At 37.9% G+C, this 13,145-nt stretch overlaps 1 protein-coding gene across 2 annotated transcripts in view; it reads right to left on the bottom strand.

The window, feature by feature from the left end:
* Positions 1–13,145, bottom strand: part of Bche (butyrylcholinesterase) — a 55,405-nt gene that overhangs the window by 36,258 nt on the left and 6,002 nt on the right. For both annotated transcript variants that reach the window (XM_042678916.1, XM_042678917.1), the window contains exon 2: positions 10,169–11,696. In XM_042678916.1, coding sequence (XP_042534850.1) covers positions 10,169–11,688 — 1,520 coding nt within the window. In that variant the 5' untranslated portion in view covers positions 11,689–11,696. The remainder of the gene's footprint in view (positions 1–10,168; positions 11,697–13,145) is intronic.

The following is a 13,145-nucleotide window of genomic DNA, read 5'->3' as shown; positions in this document are numbered from 1 at the left end:
ACATTAATGACTGAGTTCTAATGCATTTCACAATAGCATTAGTTCCTGTATATTTTATTTTTCTATACCCTTTATTCTGTTGCCTATATTTCAGAATGTAATAGGACTTCCAGAATTTTCTGAGTGCTTAATCTTTTTTCAGTTCTAAACCGTCTATGAACTTTCTAAGTGTATATAATCCTATCTCTAGTTATACGGTCAGGTTGTTGGCTTAACACATTTTTGCAGATAATAAAGTCTGAAGAAAAGTGAGGCTAGCATTGATGAAATGAAAATTTCAAGTGATAATAAACCAGTTTTCTATGATATGTGGTTAAACAAGACATAAAATAGTCAATGACTCTTGAATATATAGGGCTTTTTGTAGGATGAATTAATTTGTATGTATAAATCAGTTCTTCAAGGATTAAAGAATACAGGCAAATTTTTATCATTTTATGTTTGTAGATATTCTAACTGTATGTTTATGTCAAGAATAAGTTCCAAATCAGGACAGCTTCATGTGGTATACAAATGTTTTGTAAAGTTTACACTAATTTAAAAATAACAGACACTTCAAAAAGAAATGTACTCAACACCAGTCTTTTGTAATGAAAACCTCTCTGGGCAGCACTTTTACAATAAAAATATAAAAACTAAACTAAAATAAAAAATAATAGGATTGAGCATTGTGGTACAGAGCTTATTCCCAGATACTAGGGAGGTGAACTAAAGAAGCATGTCTTGGAAAACTAACAAAAAATCAAGAGTAGTGTATTGTGGCTCAAATTATAAAATATGCACTTGCCTAGCAAATGTGAGGGCTTGAGTATTTCTATAAATGTACAAAAAATACATAATTCAGTTAATCATATAATCATTCTGAAATTCAATAAATAACAGTATATATTGATGTTCAATCACACTTGGAAATTTGGTTGAGAATTATTCTGTTTAAACTTACTCATTCTACTATTAGCATTCATTTATTTACAGAAATATTTTTTTCAGTCTAAAGCTGAAAAGAAAGGCACAATTCAAATGCATTTCATGGTTTAAAGCAAAAACTTCGAGTTTCCAGTATAACAAGGGCAATGAAAACCATCAAATGTATTATTATAGATTGTAGTTAAAATTATTTTCCTGCATTATTGCTACTTGTCTATTCCATATAAATGATCTTCCTTGTATTAAATAGAGAGAAAAATATACTTAAACAGAGAAATAGAGAAAGTCTTTGAAGTGCCCCTCTACCATAAAAGTAGAGATTTCAATTTATGTATCTTTTTGTAAGCATGATTAGTTATTAGAATATATTCTGAATCCAATGTATTCTGAAGCCAAGATTAAGACTTGAACATCTTATGTAGTCATTTTTGTAATTTTCTTTTTTTATTGCCCAAGTAAGATTTTATACGATGTCAGTGGATCCCTTATATTACAAGTATAAACAATTTTATTTTCTATTCAGTCAAATTTCTTAAAACGTGGAAAGTGGTGATGTTAGTAGTAGAACATTTAAAACTGATGTCTCAGATTGGGAAATTTATTGTTGTAAACAGAACTACCAGGGCTAGGACATAGTTCAAATGGTAGAACATTCACCTTGAGTGAAAGACCCCTGGACTCAAACCCCCTTAAAAACAAAAGTTTGAAGATTCTTATTTTTTGAGTGTTCAAGAGTATGATTTAATATCTTTTAAACATGCATTTATACATTTTATGAAATATTCATTTCAGAAGGGTTCTTTTTTTCCTAGGCAGAAAAGCCCTAAAACAAATAAGATCAGAGCTTTAGAGACAGGCTAAGGGAGAAGGAAATATTAATTCTGTCATAATGTTAATAGTTTAGATTAACTCCTGTTCTTATCACACTAATCCTTTCTTTCCTCAGCTCACTAGCCCTCCAGGGGAATCTGAAAACCTGCTGAGTTCTGGGTCACCTTCTAGAATGAAGCCAGTGGCTCAGAAATATCCAGTTATCTCCTGAGTCTCCATCTTCAAACCCTGCTGGTCGGATATAGGCAAGGAGAATTCTCACTCTGGTGTCCTGATTTTTACTGCTATTCTTCTTGCTCTGCTGATCAGCCCTTGGACACTGTTCTCCAAACTCTTGTTCCTAGGCTCTGTTTTCCTCTTCTCTGCATTCACCTGCATTAACTTGTATTTAGCATCACCAAAAAAAAAAACTAAACTCTCAGTTAAATGGGTAAGTGTGAGGTGTGATTTATTGGTAGAACACTTGCATAGTGTGTGTGAAGCCTTGTGTTTGATACCAGACAGGAAGAACAAAAGAAAAGAAAGAAGGAAGGAGCAGAGGAAGAGAAGGAAGGACAGAGGGAGGGAGGAGAAGAAGGAAGGAAGGAAGCAAGCAAGGAAGGAAAGAAGGAAGGAAGGAAGGAAGGAAGGAAGGAATTACCCAACAAAACAAATAAAAACACTTCATAATCTAAACTCTGTTGTCTAGTACCTGTAATCCTGGCTACTCAGCAGGCTGAGGATTATGTTTTGAAGCTAGTCTAGTCTGAAAAGTCCCCCTGAAACTCTTATCTCCAATTAACCACCAGAAAACTGAAAGCAGACTTGTGGCTCAAAATGGTAGAGTGCTATTCTTGAGAAAAACAATCTCAGGGACAGCTCAGGCCTTTAGCTCAAGCCCCATGACTGAAACAAAACAAAACAAAAAACCCACAAATAAACAGAAACAAAGTACTTCATAGAAAAGGTCAGAATAAAAAAATTTAAAAAAATAATTTTACAAAAGGAAGTCCCATAGGTATTCATAGGTCCATCTTGAACTAAACAAGAGTCTTTTCTTAGCTGATTTCCATATCTAATTGGATGTCGCATATATTATATCCAGCCATGCTACATAAAGTATATGTTTCAAAAAGTGTAGTGTATTTGATAGATAATTTCTCGAATCTCTGGAATAAACCCATTAGATGGAAAATTAGCATGCTCATTTTTGAAAGGGAAAGTAAAGGCAAAAATGATGAAATGATTGCTGCTTCCCCCAATTGTTGATAGTTCGGTGGCAGAGCTGACTTACCTATATTCTGCTGTTCCATTTAGAATTCAGATCAGAGCTCCTATGAGGATTATATCATAGCTGTAGAATTGTGGGGCATTCAAGTCTATGAGAGCTCATCAACTACCTCCACCCACTGGTGATGAAATATTCTAATTCAGAGCACTGGAGCCATTCGAATAACACTGAAGTACTAAGCCAGGGAGTTCCCAGATGTGAGCAGTCAATGAATTTTAATTGTGTAGTATTAATAAATACTAGCAATGCTTGAGGGTCAAAATTATTAACTAAAAGGCAACTTGTTTAGTATTTTCTTGAGTGTTCTGATCATACTGTGGACTACATTATTTTTGCTTACTTGTGACATGAAACATATATGCCCTAGATCCATTGCTCTTATCATAAACAAATTCATTTTATTTTTACAAATTAATTTTTTAAGAGAGATGATGTAAGACACTCCAGAAGATTCAAGGAATCTGAGAAGACAGTAGGTGTTTCATGTTCCCAGGGTCCTTAAGTTTACTTTGTTTCTGGGTTTCTACCAGAATACATAAAACAAGTTATGGCCTTGTCTTCCCTCACTTTTTTGTCTTGCTGTCACTCAGTTCCATTAAAATACCTTACATTCAGCCAAAGCCAACTTAGGACACTAATGTCTATTTTCCACTCATCTTACTATATAACAGAGGATGGCAGTGCATGTCTGTAGTCTCAGTTACTCTGGAGCTGAAATGAGAGAATCACTAGCACTCAGGAGTTTGACACCTACTTCATCAATACACAAGACCCTACCCTAAGTAAAGATGTAAAGTAGCTGGACACTGGTTGCTCATGCCTGTAATCCTAGCCACTCAGAAGGCTGAGATTGGAGGATCCCATCTCAAAGCAAGCCTGGGTAGGAAAGTCCATGAGACTCTTAGCTCCTAATAACCATCAGAAAACCAGAAGTGGAGGTGTGGCTCAAAGTGGTAAAGCACTTACTTTAAGGACACAGAGCTCAGGGACAGTGCCCGGGCCCTGAGTTCAAGTGCCACTCCGACCAAAACAAAAAACAAAAAAAGAGTAAAGTGAATAAAGCCAGGCAGAACACAGTGAGGCACTGCTTTAAACTCTATTAATCAATCACTGGATAATGAATCAATCACTGGTTAATCATTCACTAATTAACACATGTCAGCTGTGATATGTTTCTGTTCTTGAAATTAGTAATTTGATTTCTAAAAAATTGATTTGTTATAATAATATACATTATACTGGCCTGAACATTATACATTCTCCAAATACAGAAAATATTTGAGTAAACATGAAACAAACAACATTAACTTATTTCCAAATAAGTGGATGCACTAAATGTGATTTAGGATAATTTAGGCTGAAAACTCAAATTTAAGGTATATTCTCTCACACTAAGAAAATACTTATATCCTCTCATACTACAAAATGGTTTTCCCCATTGAACTGTTATTTAGCATTATGGAAAATGTAATCAGATATGTACTTTATAGCTTCCTTCATAAATGTTACCTTTTTCAGGGGATTCACTTAATTTCTCTCTTATTGATGGCAAACTACTGCTGCTTTCTGAAATAGTTTAGAAAGTGATCTACTCCATCCTTTAAATGGTCCCATAATGTAATTCATCCTTTTCAAGTAAGTTATAATAATGTATTTTTCTACCTATATTTATATTCTGTTAAAGTCAATTCCTGGAATGCTGTAGTTAGCATTTATTGTTTTATTCATTTCTGAGTAATTCCTCACTCAGTCCCTCAGGGCAAAAGACGGATTGAAATTAATAGGATATTGATACTGTCATGATAGCCATAAAATAAATCCGAAAGGACTTATTCCCTGATCTTCTGCAAAGTCATCAAAGTGTTCCAGTTGGGTTAATTATGGTAATGCACCACAAATAATTACAGAATCAGAGTGTAAGGAATTTTCCCTCACTCTGGAAGCCACAAGAACTTTTATCTGTCAGAAAATCTAATTATAAGACTGATAAAAATTGGAGTAGATGGCCAGATGACAGTCCTTCACAATCTTAAACTTTTCTCTGTATCTCACGATGTCTAATTTTAGTCTATTCTTTGCCCTTACATCCAAAGGATTAATTGGGCAGGTATCTGCATGCTAACAGGCTAGAATTACATGTTTACAATCAAATGCATCATCTCAGAATATTTTCTGACTGCTTTTAATAATTCATGGTGAAGGTAGCCTGGTGCGTGTGTAATATAAGGAAGTTAATGTTTGTTGGCTGAAGTCATAGCTCAGTTTTGTTCTGTCACCTACTGGCTGTGATTGCTTTTCTTCTGTGAACCATGGTTTTTCTCATCCTAAAAATGGTAGGCAGCCTCAATATTTCAGCACATTTTATTTTAATAATATAATCCATATGTTTCACACTTTGTCAGTGAGATAGTACTTATCAGATTCAAAATATTTGCTGCATATGATTCTGGTATATGAAAGTATCTACTATGAAGAAATGTACTGTAGTAAGTCTATGGAATAGGTACCCATGTGTGTGCATCTGCATAACAATGCATCGGTGTGTGCCAGTCCTGGGGTTTGAACTCAGAGCCTGGGCATTGTTCTTTAGTTTATTTGCTCAAGGCTAATACTCTACCACTTGAACCACAGCTCTTCTTCCAGGTTTTTGATAATTAATTGTTGATGAGAGTCTCATAATCTTTCCTGCCTAGGCTGGCTTTGAACCACGACCCTTAAAATAAACCTCTTGAGTAGATAGGATTACCAGGAACCAACTAAATGCATATTTTGAGTTAAAAACATGTAGTGGGAAAAAATGAGAAGATGTTTAGGACTGAGTCTATCCAAGAACTAAAGTATATGTTCAAATAGGATATTATTAAATAACATGTTTTCATAGGTTCTATGGTTTCCCTTATACATCTAGGATAATCTTATCAGATGAACAGAGTAGTTCAATTGCTATGTACCTATGACCATATAAGATGATTCTAAGCAAAAGGAACTCCAAGATGTGAACACAAGAGGCTTATCTTTGTTGTTGATTTTAATGTACTATGTGATATTTTTGTTTCTTTTGTATGTTCTTCCCCCTATCATATATCCCCTGTTGTCATTGTATTTGATTTTGGTACCCTAGTATTGTATATGTGCTTATCTGAATTAGGGAATGGAAGGGTAACAACAGAATGGTGAGAAAAAAGACAAAGGGGGATCCAATGAAACACCGATACTCACAAGACAATGTGCTGGATATGATCTGTGCATCATGGAAGGATTTTTTTGTTGGTAGAGGAGAGAAAGAGGGAGAAAAATGAGGGAGGGGCTAACAAGTTCCACTAGAAATGTATTCACTGCCTTACTTAAGCAAATGTAACCCCTCTGTATATCACCTTGACAATGTTTTTTTAAATAGCATGTCTTTAAAAGAGTGAAAGTAAGCATTAATAAATTCATAAAACTATAAAAAAGGAAATTTTAGGCTGAAAACTCGAATCAAAAATAGGTGAAATAAACAATTAACTCATCTGAGTCCAGCCACACATTAGATAGTATTTGTGAAGTTGCTGAGATACCAGTAAAGAATAAGAATATAAGAAACAGAAAGAAAACTGAAGAAGCACACATAATGGTGGTGATCTTTGGCACAATGTTAACCAGCTTACTATTTGTGTAATTGGAGTTATAAGAGATGCTAGTGATAATGGAGCTGATGGCATGGTCACAGCAAAATTATGTCACCAAATAATGACATAAAATAGCCATTTAGGAAGAGTATCAGAGAAGCCTGAAGCAATTTCCTACCCCTGTCCTTCCAGAAAAGAAAATCAGACTTGAAACAACATGGAAACACCAATGAAAGATAACTAAAGATGAAGAGAATATGTTGGAATCAAACATGCTTCTACTTTTAGAAGGCCTTTGTATATTGGGACAATGGTGTGGAAAAAATCTCACTTCATGTTCATGTAACATAAACTGAAGATAAGGGATAATAATGGAGCAGATTGTACAGCTGCTGGTAGCAACTGATACATCTCAGAATCCCATTTTTTTGTGTGTGCTTTTTTTTTAAAGTATCTTTCCATTGAAATAAAATACAAGAAGTTTCTTAAGAGAAGTTTGAGAACAACCTGAAGAATGACAACTTCTGTAGACTGTTCCAAAGTATAGTAAACGTCTGTCCATATAAGAAAACTAGAGAGGCTGGGAAGGTGGCTCAGTGGTAGAGCGCTTGCTTTGCATGCATGAGGCCCTGGGTTCGATTCCTCAGCACCACATAAGCAAAAAGAAAAAAGTCGGAAGTGGTGCTGTGGCTCAAGTGGTGGAGCGCTAACCTTGAGCTGTGCTGTGCCCAGAGTTCAGGCCCTATGACTGGACCCCCCCCCAAAAAAAAGAAAAGAAAACTAGAATCCATAAGGCAAAATACACAACACTGAAGTGAAAAATATGTGCACAAACAAAAAGATCATTACAAATGCTTTATAAATATACTTCATATGACCATGTAAAATCAGACAATATTTTAAAGTTTTCATAATATACAATAGTCAAAACATGTAAGGCCTGGGTTTAATCCCCAGCACTGAAACAAAGCCAAAACAACAGCATACAAAATATAAAACTAATACAAATAAGTACCTTATGACAGCACAATAAGAAAGGTATGGAGGGGAATACCCTATTTTGAATTTTTTTTTTATTTGCTGGTCATGGGACCTGAACTCTGGGCCTGGGCACTGTCCCTCAGCTCTTCAGCTCAAGGCTAGCGCTCTACCACTTGAACCACAGTGCCACTTCCAGCTTTTTCTGCTTATTTGGTGCTGAGGAATCGAACCTAGGGCCTCATGCATGCAAGGCAAGCACTCTACCACTGAGCCACAGCTTTGAATAATAAGAATAAAGTAGGAAACTGATTTGGAAAGAGAAGTTTGGGGAAGGAAGAGATGTTAGCCTTTATGTGGAGGGACTCCAGGACCAGCTCTCTGTGGACGATTACAACAAATTCACCGCATCTCTCAGTACTAGACTAAGCTAACTTAGGACAAGGAGGTTAATTTTATTATGATCAAAGAGTCACGTTAGGAATGCAAAATCTAAAATGTCCATAGAAGTAATAATATAGTCATAAAATCTTAAAAAGGAACTCATGGTGAAATAGATAAGACCCTTATTATAGTTGGAGTTCTTAGCAGCCACTCACCCAATACTTGAAGCAAGTAGATAAATTATTAACATCCTGTGTGAATTAATTTACAGAACTCATAATATAAAATAATGGGAGAACTCATGTTGTTTCCAGTGGGGCATTACATGTTTGTATAGACTGATCATGTACAGGGTCAAAAAGTAAATGTTAGTACATCTCAAAGGTATAAACATTATATGGCACAATCTCTATAAATGAACTAAATTAGAAATCACAACAATAATGTATCTAGAAACATCCTAAATACTGTAAGTTCCAAAGATGATTACTAAACAACCCTCAGGCAAAATAAAATTCAAAGAAAAATTGAAAACTTTTTTAAAATGTAAGCATAATGAATTATAATCTCAATGGCAATAACCTTAGTGGTATTGTACATAGGAAGAAATAGTATCATAAAAGCAATATCATTGAATGATATCTGTTACCTTGCTCATTCCTTAAAGAATGTGCAATTGGCTACATGGGAACACATGGTCAGAAATACTTCTGTTTGGACAGTGGACATAATGAGTGAAACCTGAGAAGAAAAACTGAAGTATTTCTAGATAAAGTGCAGGAATCCAGTGTAATCTTTTTGAGGAACACACTAATAAGTCTTTGATATTTTGCTGAATGATTTTTATTTGATGACATAAAGAATCTAACAACATCCTGAAAAAGTCTTGTTAGGTTGAATGTAATGAAAGTGCAGTTGGTACTCTTACCCAGAGGAACACAGTATTCCACAGAGCTGGCTGCTCCTTTTGCTCTGCAGTCAGTCTCAGAACGCTGCTTTTGGGAACACTGTCCTGAATCTTAAACATCACTGTGCCTCATCTCTACATGGGGCTAGCCCAGAAAAGTTCAAGACAAGAAATCTGAAGTATGGTATCTACTAATAAATACTACTTGTACATTGTTGTAAAGTTGAAAAGTCTTAGTTAAACAAGCTTTACAAAGAAAAAAATCTCTTCTGGCCCTGAGGACGCAATATCACAACATTGATAACTCGGGAGTGAAATTAGGATGCTTTGTAAAGTCACTGTCTAATGTCAGCCTTAAGACTTGGCAAATGGAGAAAAGCTTGGGTAAAGGCGATGACCCTCAGAGGTTCTGTCAAATAGGTTAGTTTAAACCTCTGCACAAACATTTCCGGGGGGAAATCGTGAGAATAGACAGCGTTCTTTGCTTTAGTAATAATGAGGGGCAAATTCCATCACCATTTAACACAATCACCAACAGGAGCAGATAGATAGATAGATAGATAGATAGATAGATAGATAGATAGATAGATAGATAGATAGATAGATAGATAGATAGATAGATAGATAGATAAATAGATAGATAGATAGATAGATAGACAGATAGATAGACATACATACATACAGACAGACAGACAGACAGACAGATAGATAGATCATAGATAGATATAGATCTATTTACATATATATAGATATATTTCAATTAGATACAATTGAACCAGGCTATATGGCATACACACACACATACACACACGCACACACACACACACACACAAACACACACACACACACACACATAAATATATATATATTTATATATATATATATGTATATATATATATACCAACCCTTCCATATACATGTGAGCATCCTATATGTTCAGGTTAACAGGCTTTGTCGCAATAATTTTATTTCTTGTGGTAAGCTGTTATTACCACATAATTTTTTTCTAACATTATTAAAATACTTTGTTATAATTTGGAAGTGAATTTCAAAAGAATTTCCACGAGAGTTTCATAATGATTTATCTTAAGAACTTTTGCAAAAACAAAATAATAAATGGAAATTCACTGCATAATGAAAAGAAAAGTAGTTTAGCGACAGAGAGTAAATAACACTTCTTCGTGGCTCTGATGAACTCAACCCCAGATCTCAAGCCAGGCAGAGACAAACCAGAGAAAAACATAGATGGCAAATAGAACTTACCCATATTTCGCAAAATTTGCCCAGCGTTTCATTATAGATCTACTCAGAATTTCCTCGGGTTTTGTGTAATTACCTCTTCTTTCCAAAGGCAACCCAAAGACAAATTCAATTTCATAGCCATGCATCACTCCCATCCATTGTGGCCAAGGAAGTTTGGAGGAACGGTGCTCAAAATAGTAGAAGAAAACATTGTTTTCCCAATCCGAGTATTTCTGGGCAAATTCCAGGGCAGGACATACGATGTTGTAATCGCCGATCACGTCGTCGAAGGCTTCCCTGTACTTCTCCGGTCTCTGATCATCTAACCAATCCGCGTAGTGGAAAAGGATAGATTCCTTCCCCAGTTCCCCCACTCCGGGGAAAAACATGTCCAACCCTTCTTCAAACTGACTTCTGGTGATGAGACTATCATTGTCCTTGCTGAAACCCGGGGCCCCGTACACCAGGAAGGCTGACCCTTCGTCCTTATTCACACCCACCAAGATCTGCGTGCGTTTGAATCGTCCCATCTGCAGGAGGGCGTCGGGCAGGTCAACTAGGAAGTCATTGTCCACCGTGGGTCCAAAGTGGACGGACAGAAGGCTCTCGTGGGGAAGGACAAAGGCCTCATTGGGCAGGATTTCCTGGGGATCTTTGCGCCGCAGACACTGGAGGAGCTCAGTCTCGTTCTCTCTAGCGCAGCCCAGCAATGTGGCCAAGGTCAGCGTTCGGTTCCTCGCCTGGGCTGGGGACATCGCTGCCCACGGGGCGTTCGCAGACCCACTTTGCAGAATAGCCCTGAGGAACCAGGGGTGGCTCTGGGGGGACAACAAATGCAGGCCCACGGAGGCGGCCCCCGCGCTTTCTCCAAAGAGGGTGATGCTCCAGGGGTTGCCACCAAAGGCCGCTATGTTTCCATGGACCCACTGCAGGGCCAGCTGTTGGTCGAACAACCCCGCGTTCCCCGGAGCCTCGGGATTCCCTGGGAGCGCCAGAAACCCCAGCGCACCCACCCTGTAGTTCATGGACACCACGATCACCCCCTCCACCCGAGCCAGGAATCTGCCGTCGTAGACGTTTAAGGAGGACGTCCCTGTCTGGAAGCCACCCCCGTAAATCCACACCATGACCGAGGCGTTTCTGGGCTTGGGGGCTGGCACCCACACATTCAGGTACAAGCAGTCCTCGCTCAGGTTGGTGTTCGGGTTCCACATCTCCGATCCGGAGAAGCCTGGGAAACTCTGATCTGGGTTCTGATGGCAGGAATTGGCGTACCTCATGGCGTTCCAAACGTCAGGCCACGTGGCTGCAGGCTGTGGCTTTTTGAATCGAAGGGGACCCACGGGTGGCCGGGCATAAGGGATTCCCAGAAATGCGCTCACAGTGCCTCCCAGGACGGTCAAGGGCACGCCTCGGACCTTGCCCGATTTGGTGGCCACTATAAGGTCTTCTTCAGCGCCAAGTGACTTCTCCATGGACAGGCAGAACAGGAGGGGCCACAGGAGAATCGGGGGCCCTGGCCTTTTGCCTTTGCTCTGCATGATGATTTCTAAAAGAGACGTAAGTAGCAGGTTGTGTTAGTGCCGTTTATAGGGAAACTGTGAAAAGAAAACATTGGGTACCAGTCTCACACGTTTGTCATCTTAGCTATTCAGAGGATGAAATTTGAAGATTTCAGTTCTGTGCCATCCCTTGCAGGAATCTTATCACCAATTATCCACGGAAAGACCCCAAATGAAGCTGTGGCTCAAGCAGCAGAGTGCTAGAGTTGAGTGAAGAAGGTAAGGGACACCATGCAGGTGCTGAGTTCCAGCCCTAGGACTGGCACACAAACAAGAAGAAGACATCTTTTTACCACTATCAGGTGCTATGCAGAATTTTTTTTAATGGAAATGTTCCCGAGTTTAATTTAGAAGGAGATAAATCAAATGGACAGAATGTACTTGACTTGTAAGTGTTGTCAAGTATCTTTACAGAACTCTGTAGCGGGTTCTAGTATTTTCTCAGGCACCCATCACATTAATTCTCATCCATACACAGCCACGTCAAGGGTAGCATTCACTGGGAACCCATTTATATGTTAGATTTAATTTTTACTGTAGAGATACAGAGAGTGGGAGAGAGAAAAGGAGAGAGAGAGGAGGAACTACATAGAGGAAGAAAGAGAGCTAGACAGAAGAGGAAATAAAACTCTTTGATTTGGTGACATTTCACGGCTGGTTGACACTCAATATACTGGTGAACTAGTTTAAGAAAGTTAAGGAGTTATAGATGTCTATCAACGTTCACTTTGGTTACACCCTCCTTCCTTGCGTCATTCTTTCCTCTCTAACATGTTAGTCTATTGCCAAAAGACAAGTCAAACAATATTTTAGCAAAATATTATGTAACAAAGTAGAGAACTGAAACATTTTAACAAATGAGAACAACTGACATTTGTACTGTTGTTGCCTCTGTTTGAAAAATATTTAGGGCTATAGGTAAAATATCTGTATAAAAGACTTAAGTTGCCAGGTGCTGGTGGCTCAAGTTTGTAATCCTAGCTACTCAGGAGGCTGAGATCTGAGGATTGAGGTTCAAAACTAGCCCAGTCAGGAAAGTCTTTTAAGGTCTTATCTTTAATTAACCACCCAAAAATCTGAAGTGGAGCTGTAGCTCAAGTAGTAGAGTGCTAGCCTTGAGGGTAAAATCAAGGATAGTATTTAGGCTTTTGTCTTGAAGTCCCAAGACAGGCACATTAACTCTCTCTCTCTCTCTCCTTCTCTCTCTTTCTCTCTCTCTCTTTCTCTCCCTCTCCCTCTTTCTCTCTCCCTTCCCCTCCTCTCTCTCTCTCTCTCTCTCACACACACACACACACACAATGATTAAAATTTACTTGTTTTTATTCCATTTATGTAGGCAGTGGCTCTACAATTTGATAGTTATGTCGGGTTCCTCGGGTTGAATACAATCTCCATGGTAATAAGCACAGCTGCTATTTTGAATCGGAGATAATATT

Source organism: Dipodomys spectabilis, unplaced genomic scaffold (genome assembly GCF_019054845.1).
Source record: "Dipodomys spectabilis isolate Male_0828 unplaced genomic scaffold, ASM1905484v1 ptg000050l, whole genome shotgun sequence".
Lineage (NCBI taxonomy): Eukaryota > Metazoa > Chordata > Mammalia > Rodentia > Heteromyidae > Dipodomys > Dipodomys spectabilis.
This window is presented reverse-complemented; position numbering and strand designations above follow the sequence as displayed.